The sequence below is a fragment of the Glycine soja genome, chromosome 14 (genome assembly GCF_004193775.1).
Source record: "Glycine soja cultivar W05 chromosome 14, ASM419377v2, whole genome shotgun sequence".
Classification (NCBI taxonomy): domain Eukaryota; kingdom Viridiplantae; phylum Streptophyta; class Magnoliopsida; order Fabales; family Fabaceae; genus Glycine; species Glycine soja.
This window is the reverse complement of record NC_041015.1, coordinates 25,183,945-25,206,975: the sequence shown is the minus strand read 5'-3', so window position 1 is coordinate 25,206,975 and position 23,031 is coordinate 25,183,945. Positions and strand designations below refer to the sequence as shown.

The 23,031-nt window shown below is 32.4% G+C and overlaps 1 protein-coding gene across 1 annotated transcript; it reads left to right on the top strand.

Moving 5' to 3' along the window:
• Positions 1 to 13,592: 13,592 nt before the first annotated feature.
• Positions 13,593 to 20,947, top strand: LOC114385072 (amino acid permease 8-like). The gene is made up of 7 exons (XM_028345033.1): positions 13,593 to 13,813; positions 14,878 to 15,111; positions 15,657 to 15,750; positions 15,928 to 16,145; positions 19,137 to 19,264; positions 19,546 to 19,767; positions 20,457 to 20,947. The coding sequence occupies exons 1-7, from the start codon at positions 13,750 to 13,752 to the stop codon at positions 20,877 to 20,879; spliced, it is 1,383 nt and encodes a 460-aa protein (XP_028200834.1). The 5' UTR covers positions 13,593 to 13,749; the 3' UTR covers positions 20,880 to 20,947.
• The last annotated feature ends 2,084 nt before the right edge of the window (positions 20,948 to 23,031 follow it).

Here is a 23,031-nt window from a genome sequence, read left to right as displayed (position 1 = left end):
GTAAAAAAAAAACATAAAAAAGGGAAAATAAAATAAATATTGAAGACATGATTTTGCACACTTGATTAAAGGTTGTCGTCCCTTGTGATAGATACGTGGGATGCTAATACCTTCTCCAAACGTAAACAACTCCCGAACCTTTATTCTTCAAATTCGCAGACCCTTTTTGGTTTTTCTAACATTTCCTCGAATAAACGTTGGTGGTGACTCCTGCGTGTTTTCCTTTCTTAGAAGATGCACCCTTGAGTCTCGCTCGCCCTCCCGCCGAAGGGTAGGTTGCGATTGTACCTAATGTATTGTTAGCAAGGAAAGAATAGTTCTTCGGGCGTCTCATGTCGATCTCATAATTACATTTGTCATGTGTAGCATAAGTATGCCCTAATCATTCATCTCTATGATAGGTTATCAATGTATTGACAATCAAAATTTGTATTCCTTGGATTATGGGATTGAACCAAGCACATGTTTTTAAGAAAAGGTTTTCATCAAGTCAAGGTCAAGTATGGAAGTAACCCACTTGAAAAAGTTGGGGCAGAAGATGGATCGAGTTTACATAGCTTCTTTGGCTACTGCCAACTCATGATTGAGCTAAATGATTTACAAAAATTAGGGACTGATGTCCATGTTTTATTTCAAGTTGCACTTTGACTCTAACAAGATGTAATGAAAAATGTTGTTTTAATGAAAATCTAAATTGATTCAACCCTATGTTCTATTGAATGTCCTATGTAAAACTTGCAATGCTTCAACAATGTATCATTTACATACATCCATGCTTATTTTTATTTTCACATTGGTTCCATTGCTCATTGCATTCTTTCCTTGAAATCATAATCGTAATCATTGTAATCAAAAGAAAAGAACACACTTTACAATGCCCTTACCGAACGCATGCCAGAGTTAGAGTAATAAGTGAAATAAAGGAGGTGCAAGAGCAGATGAAGTCCAACATGGAGACCATGAAAGAGCAGATGACCACAATGATGGAGGCCATGATGAGTATGAGAAAGATGATGGAGGTCAATATGGCTACAGTTGTTGCCGCAAGTACCGCCACAGAGGTGGACCCGACTCACCCATTTGGCTTCAATCAAGTAAATCGTCCAACCTCGGATATGGTAGGTCAGGGAGGCGAAGCATTGGGAAGTGTGGGCAGCCCCCATTTTGTACAGTTGTTCCCTTAGCAAGCATTCAATTGGTTCTCTAACCTCTTAAGGTTGATCGTCCACTGGTGAGTTAGACACAAGTTGGTTTTGACTAAACGCATCAGCCTACTTAACAATATCCTCTATCTTCATCTCTACAAAGGACTCATCCAGCTTAAACATTATAGTGTCAAGTGTATTGCCATTAGACCTCACATGATTGGTCTCCACAATCAAGATTCTAGAATTATACACTCTATATGCATTGGAAAATTCAGAGTATCCAATTAAGATTCCAAAATCACATTTGGAGTCAAACTTTTCAAGGCTATCCTTGGTGTTTAGAATGAAACACTGACATCAAAATGGGTGGAAACGATAAATGTTGGGCTTGCGTCCCTTCCACAATTCATAGTGAGTCTTCTTTAAGATTGGCCTAATATAAATTATATTTTGTAAACAACAAGCAACGTTTACTGCTTCAACCCATAAGTGTTTGGGGGTTAAGTAGTCGTTAAGCATGGTCCTAGTCATTTCTTGAAGAGATCTATTTTTCCTTTCAACAACTCCATTTTGTTGTGGTGTTCTTGGAGTAGAAAAATTGTGATGAATACTATTCTCTTCATAGAACTTTTCAAAAAGATCATTTTCAAATTGTCTCTTATGATCACTTCTGATTGAAGAGATACAAATACCTTTTCATTTTGAATCTTTTTGTAGAATTTATAGAAGGTAACAAAAAACTCATCCTAGTGGGTTAAGAGCCTGACCTATGTCCATCTAGTGTAATTGTCCACTATGACAAGACCATATCTATGTCCAGAAAGGGATGTAGTCCAGTTTGGTCCAAACAGGTTAAGGTGTAGGAGGTTTTTGGGCCTAGAAATGGAAACAACATTTTTTACTTTAAAAGAACTTTTTACTTGTTTCTCTTTTCTGGAAAGCTTCACAAAGAGAATCATCTTGATACGATGGCTTTGGAAGTCCTCTTATGAGGCTATGCTTTTGAAGCTTTAAGATTAACCTCAAGTTAGTATGTCTAAGCTTCTCGTTCCATACCAAGTGGTGCTCTTTGATTGAGAGTAAGCATGACACATTTTGACTTGACAGATTAGTAAGTTTAATCTTATAAAGATTTCCTTGTCTCTTAGCAGAGAAGAGTGAAGAGTTGTCCTTGTTTTGGACAATACACATATCCTTGTTAAAGGTGACATTATATCCATAGTCGCATAATTGACTTATGCTTAGCAAATTATGATTCAACCTTTTTACAAGTAAAACATTATCAATAGAAGGATAAAAAGGAATATAGATCTTACCTACACCAGTTATTAGACCTTCTATATTCCCTCTGAAAGTTACCACCCCACCAGACATAAGGCTTAGGGATTGGAATGTAGACTTTTCATCTGTCATATTTCGTGAGTAGTCACTATTCAGGTTCCATGACTAATGTTTCTTTCCTCCCATCAAGGAGATATGCAATAAGAATTATTTTATTCTTAGGTACCCAAATCTTTTTGGATCCTTTTTCCTTGTTAGCTTGCGGGTGATGGTAAGCACTGGATGAACCCTTTAATGGGTTTCCCTTTTCAGGGAGGTCTTTGCACTTATAAGTCTCATGACCCACTTTTCCACAAAAATAGAAAACAATGACTTCTTCACCATGTACAACCTTTTTTCCTTTGAAACCATGGCCAAATTTTTCCTTAGGGTTTCTTTGCACCTTAATAATTTTACTAAGGTCTTGATGACCACCAACAAATTTTCCTAAGTTATCTCTCAAGGTTTCTATCTCTTTATAGAGTTTTTCAATCTCAGAAGGTAGTTTCTTCAAGACCTCAGGTCCTTTAAGCTTATAGTTTAAATTAGAAGAAACCTTTTTATAATGCTGATATTTAGTCCAGAGATTTGAGTTCTTCTTTTACAGCTTATCAAGCTCGTTATTAGCAAGGGCACATTCTTTTTGTAGTAAGAGCTTTTGTTTAAGCATTTCCTTACATTCTTCTTCTGAATATTCAAGAGTTGTGGTTAAGGATTTCACCCTTTCTTCCAAGTCTTGAAAATCCTTAATATTTCATCCACTAGATACCTTTTCGTCTAGTAATTCCTTGACCTCCTGACAAATAAAGGTGTCTTGTACATCACCAGGTGAAGTGGTTTTCAAGACAAAATCAACTAAATGAGCTTGATGAATTTTCTTGAGATCTCCAAGCTTTCTTTCAAGTTGTTGAAAATGTTTATTTAGTTTTCTATAATCTTTAAAGACACGAGAAATGGAAAACATAAGTGATTGTACCCTTTAATTGAATCTTCTCTAGATTCAAATATTACCTCTTCACCATCAGAGTTGACAGTGTCATCAAGCTGAAGATCCTCAACATTTGAACTTGCATACAGTGTTGGTTCATCTTTACTAGTGGATGCATCAGCCATCAGGTATATGTTGGCTTCTCCTTACTATCCTTATCAGACAATGAATCATCCAGGTCCTCCCAAGTGCTCATAAGACTCTTCTTTTTGGACTTGAAGAATAATTCCTCTAATCATTTGACTTTTCAAGGTCAATAAATTCCAACTTGAAGTGTCCTGGCTTCTTTCTCTCATAGCATATGGCTGGACTTTTCTCCTTCTTGTTGAATGGTCTTTTTGGACCAATTGTTGAACCTGGAGGAGTTCTTGTTTTTACAAATCTTTCTTATCTTTTTTGTGATCAGACTTAGCTTGCTAACTTCTTCATTAGATTCATCATCATCAGATTCTTCTTTTGAAACATCATTAACAACAAGGGCCTTGGACTATGAATCTTTGAATGCAAAGTTACGTTTTGGTCTTTGAACTGTAAGGGCTAGCGAATTCCCTTTCTTTGATCCTTCATCTTGAGAAAGCTCTTGCTCATGGAGTTTAAGAATCCTGACGAGCTCTTCAAGAGTCATTGAATCAATATTCTTGATGGCTCTTAAAGCTATAACATATGGTCTCCACTTCTTAGATAAACTTCATAAGATTTTATCAATGTGATCATAATTATCATAATGTTTACTTAGAGAGCCAAGCTCGTTCAAAATAGTTTTGAAGCGTTCAAACATGGTTTGGATATCTACTAAAGAGTTCTTACGTGTCAGAAGGCTCAACTTGTTATGTTTCACCTCAAAAGACCCTTCGTAGGTAATGGCTAAGGTGTCCCACATATGTTTAACACTTCTGAAGCTGTGAACCTTGGAATATTCTACTTGTGATAAAACACACGATAGGGCATTTCTTGCGCATGAGTTGAGAAGAAATATGGATTTATGATCATTCATCCATTTGTCCCTGGAGATCTCCTTCTTCTCAACATCTAGAGCAATATGATTGTCTTTTTCTACAACATCCCACATATCAATGTGAGTGAACTCAGAAAAGGCAATCATTATTTCCTTCTAATAGTCATAGTTGGCTCCCTTGAACATGAGAGGCTTGTTTATAGCAAATCCTTCTTCCATCATTTCAGGAACCTTTCCTCTACTATATGAAGAGCTCTACCCAAAGGTCAAGCTCTAATATCAATTGAAGTACCTGAAATACACTAGAAGGGGGGGGGGGGGGTTGAATAGTGTGATGAATAAAAACTTTTCTCAAAAAAATATCAATGGACGATAGGTTTCATCCAATGGGTTCAAAATCACTTTGTACTTAAAAACTAGTTCACAAAATTTGGACACAATAGTGTAGAAGTAAACTATAAAAAAGAACTAGTTATATAGAAACAGAAAAGAAAACACAAAGGTTTTATTCTTATTCACCCGAACTCTTTGGCTACATCCAGTTCTCTTTCAAAACTTGAAGGGTTCCACTAATCAAATCTTTGTTTACAACAATGTATTTTCTATGCAACTTGTAGCTCAAATGAATACTCTCTAGGCCACTCCTGGCACTACCCGTAATCTCTCCCTGAGATTAAGACCCAAGTATTTTTTGTCATGAAACCACTCTTGGCTTTCATGAACAATAGATGTTTGATATAAAATGTAAGGTTCACTCAATTTGCTCAAGTTTCTTTTGTCCAACTAAATTGACAGCATTACAACACTTTATTAGTTTTAACTTAGATGATTCTCTAGTGATTTGACACCTTTATCACAAACATCTTACAACTTTATACAGACATAAGAGCTTTGATCCATTAAGAGATCCCAATTAGTCATTGTCTAATAGCTTGAGAGCTTTACACGAAGCACATTACTATGTAAAGAAAGAGAGTGTAGGGACCATAAACATCTTCTGCAATGTATCTTCAGAAAAGTACAACTTGCCAATGTCACCATGTCCTCAAAGCAGACTTTCAGCTTACAAATCAGATATAATGTTAACAACATAAAAAAAGAATTAAGAATGTCAAGACAAGGCAATTTAAAACTACCTTTTTGTGCGCTATGGCACAAAATGCTTACTAAACCTATGGACGTCACTTTTTGATGATTACTTTTAGTACTTAAGGATTGAATAACTGTTCCATTGCCTTTGTACTATGAGCCAAGTGCTTAAGCACTAGTCTTCTTAGGACCGAATGTTGAGGCAATATCTTCCAATAACTGATACTTTAGCTATTGTCTAGAGCCTTTCTTCTCATTTGCTTTTATCTCATGGAGATCGATAAACCTGTAGCTTAAACATGAAAGGTTAACACATAAAATTTATACTTTTTTAACATGAAACCCTTACGGATTTAATTTTTTGGTATAGTCCAATATGACTTGGACGCAACCAAACTTAGCAATGCTAGGGTTGTTATAATCTTAAGTAAAAGGAGTTGTGCCCTGACTACCAACTATAACCTTTAGCCTAATGGTAAGTTCTCGATCCAACAACTGGTATCAGAACCAAGGTCATGACTTCGATTCCCAATGGGGAAATTGTTAGGAGGGAGATTGTTTGTCGGGCCGTGGCATCAATTGTGGCGAAGGACCAGGTGGGTTAAGTCACAGTCGACTCATGGCACTTGGGTTGCTACCCTCTTAAGTAGAAAGAGTTGTGCCCTGACTATCAGCTATATCTTTTGGCCTAATGGTAAGCGCTTGATCCAACATCCTTAGATGTTAATGTTTAGGTTTTTGAACATGTTCTAGCTTTTATCTCTGATGCATTTTTTGGTTATAAGAGTTGTATTTTTTTATTTCTTAGTTTTCATAAAGTTGGTCGTCATGGGGTTGTCTATTAACCCATCCCATTAAGAAAAAAACAATTAAAATAACTTGTTCCTATAAAACAACAATCAAGAATAAACCACACTAAGCACAACAACATTCCCACTTAAGTGTCATCACATAAACCAAAAAATAAATGCACTAAAACATCCTATATTAAAACATGTAAGAACCAAGAAGTTGAAAGTAATTATACATATATATTTCACGCATAAGGATATACGCTTATTTTTCCTAAGACATGCATAAAACCAAGGAATTCAAGAGTGATTTCTCTTAATCTTCATTTTTGCTTACCACAATGTCCCATTCACATTGCACAAGGTGTTGAGGTGGCCAATCTCAATATCTTACTGAAAACCCAATATTGATATTATTTTTATATGAGTTTTTGGGCCACATTTATGCATATTATTTCATTTTATTGGCACAAATCATGTTTTAGTTTTAGTTTGTATAACACAGGTGTGTCCAAGAGCTCTAGAGTGCAAAAGAGTTAGAAAACATGTAGTTTTTAAAGAAATATCTACCACATCTACCATGGTTTTTCGACCACGGCCTACAAATCAGCGTCTATGAACTTTTCACCATGATCATGGTCACCTGACCACGGTCGTGGTCGTCTCACCACGACTGAACATCAAATTTCTATATGCTTTTTACCACAACCGTGGTGACCTGATCAAGGTTGTGGTCCATCTGTGCTATCAATCACTTAAGTTGGGCCTTATAGTGAGTTTTGAAGGTAAAATTTTAATCTTTTCCTTTTTTATGAAATTTTGAAGGCAAAAGAGAGTCGTGAGAGTGTCTTTGGCTACGAGGGAGCATGGAGATCACAACAGGAGTCGAGTCATGTACAATTTCTTCCTCTTTTATTATTTTTATCTTTCCTTTTGGGTTTCCTAGTTTTGCTATAACAATGAGCAGATAGTCCCCATTGGTCTAGGATTATGATGTAGCTATACCCGTGTACCCTTTTTCGGATGCTAATAAAGTTCTTGATGTTATTCAATCATTAGATTTCTTCTTTGTTCTTAATTGCTATTTTAGAATTGATCACTCTAAATCTTAATTAATTGTATGTCGATAATTAAATTGGTTGTGTGAACCCCTAGTAGATTAATTAATTAATCATCCCTTTGATTTAAGAACTCAATCCCTTGCCCTAAATTAATATTTTTACAATAAATTGAATATTGATTTAGGCCAAGGAGTGTTATTAGACCAAGACCAAAAGCTAATAATTGACTTAGGGGAATATTGGTAATTGATGATAATTGGGGATTCATAAGAATTAGAATCGGGGGAAAAGATTATGCACGAATTCACAATCTTGGGCTTTTCATAGTAATTATTTTCTCACCAACTCTTCTCCTTTAATTATTATTTCTGTTAAAAGATAATTGATCACAAACCATTTTCTATTGGATAAAAATTTAATTGTCTTGTGCATAACATAATTGATTTTTTGAGAATGTGATTGGTCCTTTGAGTTTGATATCCGGACATAGGTCCACTGTAACTATTGCATAGAGTAGATATGCCCTTGTGCTTATAATATTTTATGCATCAAGCTTCTGGCGTTGTTGTCGGGAACTAGTTGTGTAGTTCCTTAATTTGTTTTGTGAGAACCTGACAATCTTGTTCATATTTGTTTTCCTTTTTTTAATTTGTTATTTAGATTTCATTTTGTTTTAATAGTTTTCCCCTACCCATTACACCTGATCCCTTTTTGCTTGCTTTAACAGGGCATGCAAAACAAGTACCAACAACCATCAATGTTGCACAAACCTAAAATAAATAGACTTCTTCATAGGATTCATGTAGAATTGAGAAAGAGAATAACAATTGCTAAAGTTGTTAGGAATAATCTCTTGCAAACACTTATAGATTATCTCACCCCCTAGGTGGGAGAAACCAACAACATAATACTAGCATCCCTACCTCAGGTTGCGCCCTGAAATTTTGATAACTGAAAATAAATGTTTGATGTATTTCTTGTAATATATAAATACTTGATTAATTTGGATTAGTTGAAGTGTTGTGTGAATTATCATAGTGCAACTACTTGGTGTGAATGTTAGGTTATGTGGAGTTTGATTGTTCTGTGTTGAAATTGTGTGATTTTGAGATTGGCCCAAAACCTGTTTCGGTAAAACCATGATCTCAGATTCGTTAACCATTGGATCACCTTCAAATTTGGATTGTAAGCCCGCAACCCACGTTTTCATGTTTTCACAGTTGGGATTTGTGAAATAACATCTAAAGCTTGAGATATGACCTTTGTACAAAAGCAACAAAATATGATAAAGCAAGGATTTGTCTAGAACTCACCCAAGCAAGTCTGAGTTGGGCTAGCTTGCCTAGGCGAGCAAAATTTTGCCAGGACAAGTCTTGCAGGTTAAAATATGCCCAACAATGTAAAAACTTGTGTTTTTCTCTCCTCTTCTATGCCAAACCCTCACCCAACACCCCAAACCTCCTCCTCCACCACCCACGACCACCAGTAATCGTCAAGAGTTGTCATTGCTTGTCATCGGACCACCGCACATAGAGGAACACTTTAATCAGAGCGAAATCCTCTAAAACCAACTCGAGGATTCAGTAGAGAACATAACTCTCGACCCTCCCTTTATGGTTTCTTCGAGGTAACCATGATTTCTAAACCTTTTCCTAGTTAGTTTGAGTCTATCTTTGCATATCTTGTGACTCAGTACTGTTATTGGATGTTTTTACACTTCCTTTGAAAAAACCTTGAAAAAGAGATGTCGTGAAAGTTTCCTTTTTATAAAATAGATTTCGTTTTTGTGACCTTTGTCGAACCCCAATCACATTGGTGTAATCAGAATTTCAAAATGATATCTCTTTGATGTGGACCTCAAAACACCTCTTTATCCCCTTTTCAAATTGAATGTGTATCTAACCTTGAATATTAATGTTAGTCTTGTCTTTGAAATCTATACTAAATTGTCTTCGATTTGCTATATAGAGCTATTCGTTTGGACGAATGGACGCAAACCTAAGAGATCTTAAAACAACGTCGTGAGAAACTAACAAGAGAATATAGATAGGTGAGGGGAGTTTATGTTTGTTTACAACTTTTGATACCATAGTTAGGGTCAAGAAACCCAATTATGGGGATTTATGTCTGTTCCTGTGCATGTTGGTTTCCAAGAAAAATTGTGTTTTTAACTAATGTGATGTGATATATATTGTTATTGATGAATGAAATTGTGAATGATGTTGTCGTTGTAATAATTGGAATTTTTGGGAAAAGTCTTAATTATAGAGGAGACTTTGCCCTAAATTTTACATTTGTTCTTCTATTTACTTCTTTATTAATTTTTAAATGGGCATAAGAGTTCGTTTTGTATACCATTCTTCTCTTTAATTTAGAATTTTCCCTAAAATATAATTTGGTGGTATTATGAATTGTTATTATATGAGATTTGTGTTGTTTGAAGACCCTGAGAAATGTGCATCACAAGCATGAATTTATGTGTATGTGTGTGTGTGTGTGTGTGTGTGTGTGTGGAATGTGATTGCTTGTGACATCAAGAATTATTGTGGTTAATGTAAATCCTTGGTTTAGATACATGTAAAAATTGAATTATGTTTTGAAATATGAATGATGTTCTGACATGTGAATGATGTATAATTGTTTAATCTATATGTGTGTGTGTGTAATTATTCACGTATTTGTGTATCATTTGGTGAATGTATATCGCAAAAAATTTACTCTCATTTTCATAATCAAATTAATGGAACTTTCACTTAAAATTGAAATGTCACATTTTAGAGTTAGTGATATCGTAGTAACGAGGTGGGTCGTTACATCAGGGGATGACTTTGAGTTTAAACATGGCTTCCTGCAGATCACAACTGATTTAATGAAGCTGCCCACAAGGATCCCATGAAGCATTTGAAGAAATTCTTGAGGTTGGTTAACACTGTCATTTAACCACAAGTTACCCATGAGTATATTTGGTTGGAAAAATGATGTCTAAGAAAATGGAGACCATGACGAGGACACTAACACAAATTTTATCTACCAGGCTTCCACCCCATATTTGTAGTAAATGTGGGGAAGCTCACAAAGGAGAAAAATGCCACGTGAGTAAGCCACTGCTCAAGCCAAGGGGGAAGTAAAATATGTTGGTGGGTAGAGTATAAGATATGATCCCTACTCTAACACTTGTAGCCAAGTTCCCATGCAAGAGCATAATCAGAATTTGGATAAGCCTCCGCATATGAAGAATTAGAGGCCAAGGAAGGAAGATAGATATGACCATTACTGGAAGAAACCATGATGAAATATATGGCCTCAAATGATGAATGCATAAGGTCTATGGAGACTCATTTCTCCAACATGCAAGCCCATCTATCTTAAAGAGCTCTTGGCCCGCTTACTTCAAAATTAAAACTAAAGCTAATCCTAAGAAGAAGGAAGTAAATGTTGTGAGTTCTGGGAGTGGACAACTTATGACATAGTTTAAGAAGAAGGAGAAAGTCACTCCTCCACTAGAAAAAGAGGTACTAACACCTCCTTAGGTAAATATTTCCTTTTTCCCAAAGAGTGAAAGACAAGAGTGAGGATGGGTATTTTGCTAGATTTGTAGCGATGCTAAAAAAATTGCACATTAATATCCCTTTTGTTGAGGTAAATGTTCAAATGCCAAAGTATGCTAATTATTTAAAGGAAAGTTGGCAAACTTTGCAATAATTAACCTCAAATGAGTAGTGTTTTGTAGTGGTTTTAAAGAGACTGCCTCTTAAGCTCACAAATCTAGAGGGTTTTTAAGTGCCTTGTACTATTGGTAACTTACAATTTGATAGAGCCTTATGTGATCTGGGTCAACATTAATATGATGTCTTAGTCTGTTTATATGAAGTTGGGGTTACAAGAATCCCAACCTACTATCATCTCTCTTTGCTTGCAAGCAAGACTCTTACTTATCCAAAAAGGATAGTGGTATGGGTTACAAGAATCCCAACCTACTATCATCTCTCTTTGCTTGCAAGCAAGACTCTTACTTATCCAAAAAGGATAGTGGAGAACTTGCTAGTTAGAGTTGAAAAATTTATTTTCCGTGCTCACTTTGTGATTTTAGATTTAAAAGAAGATGAATAGTCTTAATTATTTTGAATCTCACTTCTGCAAATATATTTTTACAACTACTTCCTTTTTATATAAAAAGATATAAATGTAAATATATCATCTTGAATATTCTTATTTTAAATCTGTTTTTAAATATCAATTAATTTAAGAAAAAAATTAATAGGAAAACTTGATTTCAATTATTAAAAGTTAAATTTAATTAAAATATTAAAACTATATCCACATTTTGTACCGACTAAAATGTATCAAATTAATTTCTCTGTGACGTGAGAATCAAATAATTTTCTTAGAAATGCGTGCACAATCTATATACTCTTTTACATACTAAAAAAATACATAATTTTGAACAACTTGCAACAAGCACCCAAACCATGACCAATATTCCCCACGTGAATGATGATTGGTTCATATTAAAGGATCTACTGGCGCAAAGCTGACACGTTGATTCAAATATCTTGTGAACAACAATAATAATATTAATAATAAAGCATGATAAAATAAGTAACAATTTAATTCTTAAAAAAATAATTAAGGATACATTTGATATACAGCGAAAGAGAGAACAAACACAAATAACACAAACTTTGAATTACAGAACAACTTTATGTTTTGTGTATTATTTGGTGGTGGATAATAGATAGTATAAGTAAAAAAAAAGTCCAATTTTGTACAATGCCCTTTTAAATATTAATAAAACTTATATCAATTATGTTAATACAATTATTATTATAATTAAAATATAATTATTGTAATAATATATGTTTTAATATATAATAATTTGACTATATAACATATATATGTATATATATTAACAATTTGTGAAAAAATATCAATCTTTTAATTTTATTTTTTTTTGTTTCCGATGAGTCTTCTCCTTCAAAAGTAATTCGGTTGCAAACATGATGGCACACTAAATATGAACATCTCTTCTAATAAAAATTCAAACCTCAATTCACCACGTTGGAGAGACTACTTCTATTGTTAGACTAAACTTCCATTGGTTTCACTCTTTTAATTTGATGCTAGCAACCAACAAGAAAAAATAATAAAGGAGCCATTTTGAAGTTAACAAGTTTAATTTTTACTGTAAGTTTATTGGGTCCTGTATGTATATTTTTATAATTTTAGTTTCTATAAATTGATGTTTTTTGAATTTTAGTTTCTATAAGATATGTTTCTCATTTTTAGTTCTCTAAGTTTATATTTTTTTTTAATTTTGGTTCATGTAAGATTTTAATTTTTTTCATTTATAGTTTTCATAAGTTGATGCTTACAAGAATGAAAATTGAAAAAAAAACTTACATGAAGTAAGAATGAACAAAATATCTTATTAAACTATTAAATAAATTATATCTTGATCTATTTTTTTTTTTCTCATTGTAATATTGGTGCGGTATATTTATAGTTTTAGTGATTTTTACCTTAATCATTTTTAGTGAGTCATTTCTCCCATCCATATTTTATTTGTTCCGTTTTCTTTAAAAGAATATAGAACCTTGTAAGACTGACCAAGAATCGGTTTTAACACTTCAAAAAATTGGAATGGATAAAATCATTGTTTTTCATTATTTATTTATTTTATTTTTTAATTTAATCAAAATTATTTTTAGTAAGCATAAGACTTAAATATATTTTTGGTCTCATAAATTTATATTTTTTAAATTTTAATTCCTATAAATTTATTTATTTATTTTAGTTCTTGTAAATTTATGTTTTTTGTTTAATTTTGATCCACAAAAAATATTTTGCTTATTTTCAATTCCGATATATTTTTATTTTATATGCCCGAACTTGTGAGAGATATAAATGAAAAAAAGTTATAATGAGACTAAAATAAGACAATGAAAACTTATAAAGAGTAAAAATGAATTAAAAATACCCATAATAACTAAAATTGAAAAAAAAATACTAACTTATTTAACAAAAATGAAATAAATAAGAAATCAGAAGAACTAAAAATGAAAAAGCCCTAACTAAAGGGAAAAAAACTTATTTAAGTGTTAAGGTAATAGAAAAGTATCTGTAAGACATTAATCAATAATCATAATTTTCGAATGTGTAAAGAAGAAGGGTTGATTTGTTCCTCTAAAATAAAATAAAGAAGGGTTGGTTTGTCTTCTATCCCTTCTCTGTCTTTTTCCTTCTCTATTAATTCTTATCTGATTCATTTGGCCGAATATAGAGAAGGCGTCATTTCATTTCCACCAAACACCAAAGAAAGAGGTGAAGTCAAATGGTCCTTAGTTCTGGGAGTGTTGATGCTTGAGTCTTGACGGAACGAACGGAAAAGGGGATCTCAATGGACAACACCAAGCCCCTTATCGAACTGGAACTCGACGATGATGGCAGAATCAGAAGAACCGGTTCGTTTTCTTTCTTAATTTTTTCACTTTTAATATTCTTTTCTTCAAATTTTCCATGACCAGCTCTTCTGGGTTATAAATATCTCTTTCTTTTAGTATGATTAAAAATTTGAAAAGTTATGAAATAGGTTTAAGCTGGGACTGCATGCTAAATTCCTATTTGCACCGACATGGTTGTTGCAGTTCCTGATTTTCTCATTCATCTACCTCATCAATATGAAATCTATTTAGGGTCTCAATTTTTGAAAATTAAAGTTGGAAAAATTGTTATTTTGTTGAAAAGACAGCCAGCGTTATGTTCATATTTTAGTTGGAAAATGCTAAAGGATATTAATTGCGATATTCATTTTTATTTCCAGTATTCTAATTAACTATGAAGCATTTTTTATTATGTAATTTAATTTTAGAATTTAAATACAGCTTATGTTTACTTTTTACCTTGACTGGTTACTGGTTAAGATAACATTAGCCTTTTTCTTTATCTGCAATTCTTTTGAATTAATATTCATTTTCATCTTTAGAAGTAATATTTTGTATTGTATTCTTTCATTCTTGAAAACTTTATCTTTGGATTTGCTCTCTATATCAGTGGTTAAAGCGACATGGATCTCTGAATAACTTGATTCTAGTGGTTAATAAATTAATTTTTTGGAAGAATGAAATTGTTCATAAGTTGATAATTTAGTGAGAGTAAATTTATCAACCAGTTGATGCTTTGGTAGATCAATTTTTATGATTTTATAGACATCACATAAGCTTTCAAAAATTAAAACAAGTTATCACTTTCAAGAATGTAAATTACATTTATATCAAGAAAGACCATGTACCAAACAGAGAAACAAGGAAAGACCAAAGCTGAAAAAGTAAAAACTGAGTATCTTGTGCAGATTTGACTTCTCTTAACTCACTTTAGGTAAAGTAAGTAATTTCTGTCCTTAATGAGAAAATCAACAGTTAATATTCTAATACATTCATGATTTGTTATGCATGTACACACAATATAAATTGCTGATTTTCCAATCCAGAATGAAGCTAAATAGAACATGTTTGTGTTTTGTTTCCAGGGAATGTGTGGACTGCTAGCATACACATTATAACAGTGGTTGTAGGGGCAGGGGTGCTGTCTTTGGCATGGGTTATGGCACAACTAGGATGGTTAGCTGGCATAGCCAGTATCATTACCTTTTCAGCTGTCTCCATTTTCACTTACAATCTTGTAGCTGATTGTTACAGATATCCAGACCCTGTCACTGGCAAGAGAAATTATACTTATATGCAGGCTGTCAAGGCTTACTTAGGTATTCTACACTTTCATAATTTGATTATTTCAGTACCTGATTTTTTCCCCCAAGTATTGCTACTGATTAGTTGCCAGATACATAACTGTTAGTGAGAATTAAACATCAATAAATAGTTGACAGCTAATTAATATGCCCTAAAATAGTAAAACGACACAGATACATGGCAACTCTGCGAAGTTATGAATTTTAAGAGTTGCACTTTAGTGAAAAGATTGTAAATTATACCTTAGTTGATCCATAGGATTCAAGCTCAAGTATCAAGGAGTGTTCAATAACTCGCACATTGCTCAACCAGCTGAGTTAGAACTTATTAGTGTAAATTACACCTATTGATTGAAAAATGAATTTATGATGAAATACATGTACATGTATAAGAAATTAAGAAATTGTTAAAATTTACTTATTTTTTTAATCAATAATATAGCTTTATACTTTATCTTCTGAAATATTTAATGGAATTGGAATCATACCACCAAAGTTAGACATTTGCTTTTGTTCCTGGCTTATTTCAATTTATTAATTCCATATTACTTTGGTAATAGGTGGAACAATGCATGTGTTTTGTGGATTGGTTCAATATACCAAGCTCGCTGGGATCACAGTGGGGTACACAATAACTTCCTCCACAAGCTTGGTGTACGTAAAATAATTACTACTAAAGAAATTTTTTTGTATTTATCACAATATGCAAATGAGATGATCAAAGTCTAACTTTTCCCATGCGTAAATTATTCTCTAGGTCTGATACTATTTGCAAATCTTTATATAAGTTTTTCTTCTTTTATGTTTTATGATGTGAGTGTGATATGGCAGAGCAATAAGGAAAGCAATTTGCATCCACAAAACAGGAGATGCAGCTTCTTGCAAGTTTTTGAATAATCCCTTCATGATCGGTTTTGGGATCTTGCAACTTTTCTTGTCCCAAATTCCAAACTTCCATGAGCTTACATGGCTCTCAACTGCTGCCTGTATCACCTCTTTTGGTTATGTATTCATTGGCAGTGGGCTGTGTCTCTTGGTCGTCCTCTCAGGTACTTTTTTGTCCTCATTAAATTATCGAAATAGTTGAATATTAATTACCAGATTTTACTTATAGAAGTATCAAGTATCTGTCTGTTGCTCCCTCCGTTTTAATATTTTTTGGGACAACCAAAAATATAGTATATAGATAATATGAAGGCACCAGTGGTGCAATAATGCAATACATAAACCGAAAACAGCCTCTAAACTGAATACTACCCCACCACAATCAGAAGTTTACAAAGTATTTATGCAGCCATATAGCATAAATAAGAACTAATCTCCGATGTATGCATATTGATAAAGAGCCTAGTTTGAGGCACCTTACAAACAAGAGCTATTGCTTAAATAAAACCCATAACAGTGCATGCGTTTATTTCTTTTATTTTTTTAATTGTTAAATGGTAATTCCACGTCCTCACAATACTGACTCATCATTTAGTCATCCGTTAAATTAAACAAAAAACGTATGCGAGAAGAATTATACCAAAATTGAGAATTTTTTGAAATCTGAAAATTAATATCTCGAAAACAAAATACGACAACCAAATTCGTAGATTAGAAATTAGTTTATCCGATTATTTATAGTTCATGATAATGTATATATTTTAAGAATATTAATAATATTTTTTAACAATATTAATAATGTTTTTTAACTAAAATGTTGTTGTTAAAAGAATTAAAGTATAATTATGAATTGATGAAGTATATAAATGTGATACTAGTAAATAAAATTACTTTTCTGAAAGTTAATTGATACTTTTAAATTTGGATATAAACTAAAACAACTGAAATATATTTATGGAACCATAAAATATTTATGGAAGGCACTTGTTTTTCCTGTCTAGTTATATTTAGATATGTGCTCAATACTATTCAATGGGATTTGACTCCTTACAGGGACCGGGCAGCTCCGGTAGGATAGATAAATACTTAAGAATTTTGTGGCCACACAAACCTTTGAGTCTTTCTCTCTCGTAACGGAGCTATTTAGAACCCTCTAGGTACCTGTCTGACTCTGCCATGAGTGAGTTTGACGGGAAAATCCCGTTTTGGCCTAGATTTTATATAATTATGTAATTATTTCATATTTTCTTTTTTATAATTATTAAAATATAGAATAATCCTTTTAATAGTTAAATAAATAATAAATTAAAATATGTTTTTTGTCCTGATACGGTTAGTACATCTAAATTTATGTGTATGGTTTTTTTACATGGTTTATATGCATGACAGTAAAAAAATATCATATCTTACATTTATTATATGTATAATTAATGTAAAAATAATATATTTTAAGTTTATGAGATGAAAAACGTACTGGAAATTTTATAGAAATAAATTTTGAACATTTTCTTATTTACGAGGATGAAATTACGAGGATGAAAAATATATTTTAGTTTGAGTAATATTATAATTATAATATTAATTATTAAAAATTTATTAATTAAAATTATAATTTAATTCTTAAATATGTTTGTTTTTTATTTTTTTTATTAAATTATATATATAATGATTGAATTGAAATGTAATCAATAATTTAATCTATAATTTTTGTAAAGTATATGAAAAAATATATATATTTTTTAAAACGTGGGATGGATTTCAAATCCGAAATCCCCCGCCCACTGTTGCCACCCCTACTAGTACTTGAGAGAACCCGGACTCAATTAATTGGGCCTGAAGAATCAACTAGTCACGGGACACAGTGACTTTTTTCTTTTTTTGGAACACGGGACTCGGTGACTAAGGGTGTTTTTTTTACTCTCAATTATAAATGTCCTGGATTTTGAGTAAGAAAAAAATAATATAAACTACATTAGAACTTTTAAAAAAAATTATATATTAATATTTTTGAAGAAATTATTAACAAAAGTATTTAGATAAAAAAAATGAAGTAATTTGAAATTAAAATTGTGAAAATAAAAAAGTTAATTGAGACACGTATAATATACTTTTTAAAGATAAACATGTATGCAATTGATGATATTAAATGCGGGTCAGTTATATGAAAAAGTATGTACGATAAGTTTATTAATGTTTATAATTTATAATTGCTTTAAAAATTCATACCCGAGCTTAATGTAAAAGTTTTACATTTATAATATATAAAAAATATTTTTAAATTAATAAAATATTATTGATGCTGTGTAAATATTTTTTTTTAATAATGCTGCGTAAATATATTACTCAACATTTGGCATAGAAAACTAAATATTAATTAAGTTAAGCAAAATGAATAACTTATTAAAGAAAAACGTTAATATTATTTGATATAAAAGCTCAAAAACATGTATAACAAAAATGAAAATGAAACGCGCGTATTTTTTATGATAATAAAAGTACATATAAAAGTTGTCATCATATTTTAAGAATAAAAACGTAAATTTATTATACTGAGGTGAATTAATGTACTTAGCTTTTTCTTCCCCAGAGATTACTTAGAATACAAGCTTAGGATAAGGTTATGGATTGTTGTGGTTTCTCATAGGTCAAGCTACAAATTGTGACAATGAAGTTGGCTCGAGTATTTTCGGTGGAAAGCTCCAGTTATCTATTTATGGTCCATGGCCTACTCAATCTTTAATAAATGACCAAGTTTTACAAAAATCAAACTTTTGTTTTTCTGAAGGAAAAATCAACTTATTATTCGGCTTTGATTTTAACATTGTTACTCTTACGTATCTTGCAACAGCGCAAGGGGTCCAGCTCCAAAATCTAGTTGTGGATAAATCTAAAATTCAAATGGATCAAGTGTCATTATAAAATAGACAGTTATGATTCTAGGAATCCCTTCTAAATTGTCAATTTTTAGACTTTGGTTATCACATCAAACTTGTTGTTTTTGGTTTTTTTTTTTTTTTATAGGCAAATGTTCATTGTTAGTATTGTTAATTTTTCTTAGCAGGGATTGTTAGTATTTTTTTTTCTTCATGAAAGATGTTTTGTAACATAAAAAAAACACTTGTATTTACAACCCCATTTTGGCAATATATGTACAGGAAAAGGAGCAGCAACCAGCATAACCGGAACCAAACTACCTGCAGAGGATAAACTTCTGAGGGTTTTCACTGGATTGGGAAACATAGCTCTTGCATGCACTTACGCTACTGTTATTTATGATATAATGGTAACACACAGTTCACTTATTTTCCACTAATTTAGCAAACTAATAAAGAAAAATGTTATTTGTACAATAATTTATACTGCAATTTTTGTGTCTATTTTTTTCTTGTACATTATTTATTATATGTTATAACGATGAAAGATAAATAAAAAAATAATATTATATAAATTTCTATTTGAATTGTTGTATATATATATATATATCATATTTCATTAATAAAAGCTTAGCAAATAAAGAGATGCAAGCATCTCTAGTGTCATCTGATTATTCCATGCTTTGTTTAGGACACATTAAAGTCCCATCCATCAGAAAATAAACAAATGAAAAGGGCTAACGTGCTAGGGGTCACAGCAATGGCAATATTGTTCTTGCTATGCAGTGGCCTTGGCTATGCTGCTTTTGGTGATAACACACCTGGGAACATCTTGACTGGATTTACCGAACCCTTCTGGTTGGTTGCACTGGGGAACGGATTCATCGTAATCCACATGATTGGAGCATATCAGGTTCGATCATTCTTTCACTGAAACATAATTAAGTTACTCATTTTTAATTTTGTTCTTGTAAAATATTTTTGTATTTAATTTGTAATTTACTGAAATATACGCTTTTAATCCGTATCATTATATTTCTGTTCTTGAATAATGACTTGATATAACGAGACCGTGTTACTTGTCAATAATCTGTTTATCATGTCACTGCGTAACGGATATTTTTTTTGAAGGGTGCTTACTATTCAATGGTAAAGACTGAATATATAATTCAAAATAATGACCTGATATAATGAGACTGTGTTACATGTCAATAATCTGTTTATCTTGTCACTGCTTAACGGAATTTGATCTTACATTGTTTTAATTGTGCAATTTTGGTCTACCATGTCAATATATTCATGCCGATGTGTGACTCTATTGTACTCCCACATTAGTATTTCAGTTGAATATTAAATATAATACACAATTAAAGTAGCAGGAGACCAAATTTGCAAAAGAAAAAAAAAGAAAGAGAAAACAAAGACGGAACCAAATCTGCTCTAACTTTTTCTTGTAGTGATTAAACTTAGAAATAACTATATGCTTAAGGACAAAAAATTTAAGTTTTCTTTCCGTCTGGAAGTTGATGGTGATATTAATATATGGTTGACTACTTGAGCATTGATGTCTAATATGTGTGAGAAATCAATATTTTGTTACAGGTGATGGGTCAACCATTCTTTCGTATAGTTGAAATAGGTGCTAACATCGCCTGGCCAAATTCAGATTTCATTAACAAGGAATATCCATTCATTGTGGGCGGTTTAATGGTCCGTTTCAACTTGTTTAGATTAGTTTGGAGGACGATTTTTGTAATATTGGCCACAATTCTTGCGATGGTAATGCCGTTTTTTAGTGAGGTTCTTTCCCTTCTTGGAGCAATTGGGTTTGGGCCTCTAGTTGTCTTTATTCCCATACAAATGCACATTGCTCAGAAAAGCATTAGGAAACTATCATTGAGGTGGTGTGGACTCCAATTTTTAAGTTGCCTGAGCTTTATTGTTTCACTGGGCGCTGTGGTAGGTTCAGTTCATGGAATTATTCAGGATTTCCACAAAAGCGACCTTTTCATGTACAAACAATAGTCCCTTTGGAAACCAAAATCTGAAATAAATACCTTTCTATATTAATATATGGCATTTTGTTATGTATCTATTTATTTATAGGTGTTTGACATTTTTTGGTTTAGTTTCTACTCTTACAATCCTTTAGGTTTACTATCATACAAAGAGTAGTGATACACAAATCACCAAATACAGTGGTGGATAGTACTGCTAGCCCTCGCTTTGAGGTGACAAGTCCTGACTCGAGGGGGCGTGTTGAGAGTCCCACATCGAGAGGTTAATGAACATGATAAATGCTTATATAGCTGAGTTGATTATTCCCTTATGAATCGGTTTTTAAGAGGACCTTTCGGATGCCTTTGCTGCACTTTAACAAAGTGGCTAATGTCTTTTTTGCATATTCAATTCCGAGACCCAACTTCAAATCTCAGAAGCAATTTATAATTGTCAGAAATTTCAATTCCACTATAGGTTCATTATGTATCATGGACTCATTATCGTGTTGTTTCTCTTCATTATTTTTTGGAACAACAACTAAATGAGTTTACTGCTAGAGATACAAGCTAAAGAGAGTTGTATTCTAACTTCTTTAATTTTTACATCTCGTGGAACTATACTTTCACAAATTTCACCAACCTTTCATTTCTAGTTTCAACAATTCTCATACTATGGTTAGGACAATAAAACATACACCCCTTTGACTTTTTAGGATAATCAACGAAATATCCATTGATTGTTTTTGCATCCAATTTTCTTTCTTGTCGATTATAAATCCTTATTTCTGGTTGGCAACCCTAAACATATAGGTGCCTTATACCAAGTGCCTTATTCGTCCACAGTTCAAAAGGTGTCTTTGGAATTGCCTTACTGGGAACCATATTTAACAAATACATGGCAGTTTTCAAGGCATACATCCACAGAGATATGAGTAAAGTTGAATTGCTTAACACACTTCTAACCATATCCATTAAAGTTCCATTACGTCTTTCTTATACACCATTTTGTTGTGGTGTACTAGGTATTCTGTATTGCGCACAAATGCCACGTTTCTGAAGGAATTTAGCAAATGGACCTCGATGTTGCCCAATTTCATCATATCTTCCGTAATACTCATCATCTCTATAAGATCTAACAACTTTCACCTTTCTGTCTAATTACCTTTCTACTTTATTCAAGTAAATTTCTAAAGCATCCACTGCTTGAGATTTCTCATGCAGTAAGTAGACACAATTGTAACACGAATAGTAAAAGGTGACAAATATATTTTCTTTTCGAAAGAATTAACATCAAAAGGTTCACAAATATTAGTATGTACAATCTCAAGAAGTTGAGTGCTTCTTGTAGCTCATTTCTTTGTATGTTTTGTTTATTTTCCCTTAATAAAATCCACACAAGTATTTAGATCCAAAAAATTTAGATTTGGAAGAATTCTATTATTTATTAATATTTCCATTATTTCTCTATAAATGTAACCTAAACATTTATACCACAAGAAAACAGATCGTTCATTCACTAAACTACGTTTAGTGTCAACATTATGATGTATAGTAGAAACAGTTTCAACATACAAACCATCACAAAGAACACTGGTATCAATGAGATGATTATGCTTAAATAAGCTGAAACATCAAATTACCAAAATTAAAAATGTATCCAGTAACATCAAGTTTAGATAATGAAACTAAATTCTTAGATAAACTAAGTACATAAAGAGTTTTTAGTAAATCTAAATAATGCTAGTTTTTTAGTTTTAAACCATAAATCCCAACTGCTTCTATTGGAGCTTTCACTCTATTCCCTATGAAGACTAACTTCCCATTTGGACTTATGGGTTGGATTGTAAGGATTTTCTGCATAGTATTAAAAACACGAGTCGTACAGCCATAATCAATCCATCATGTATTATGAGGAACTTCAGTTAAGTTTAATTCAAAACATACATGAGCATTAAGCTCACCTTTCTTTTCGAACCAAGACATACGCTTCCGACAATCCTTTTGGAAGTGTTCAGATTTCCCACAAAATTGACAATTATTGCCCATTGATACCTTTTACTAGATTTGCAAAGAGTCGTCATTGATCTTTAATGGTCCTTTGCCTTTATCATGTTTGTTCATAAAAAAATTTCAGCGACTTGATTCCCTTGGTGACTTACATAATGGACTAAGTGACT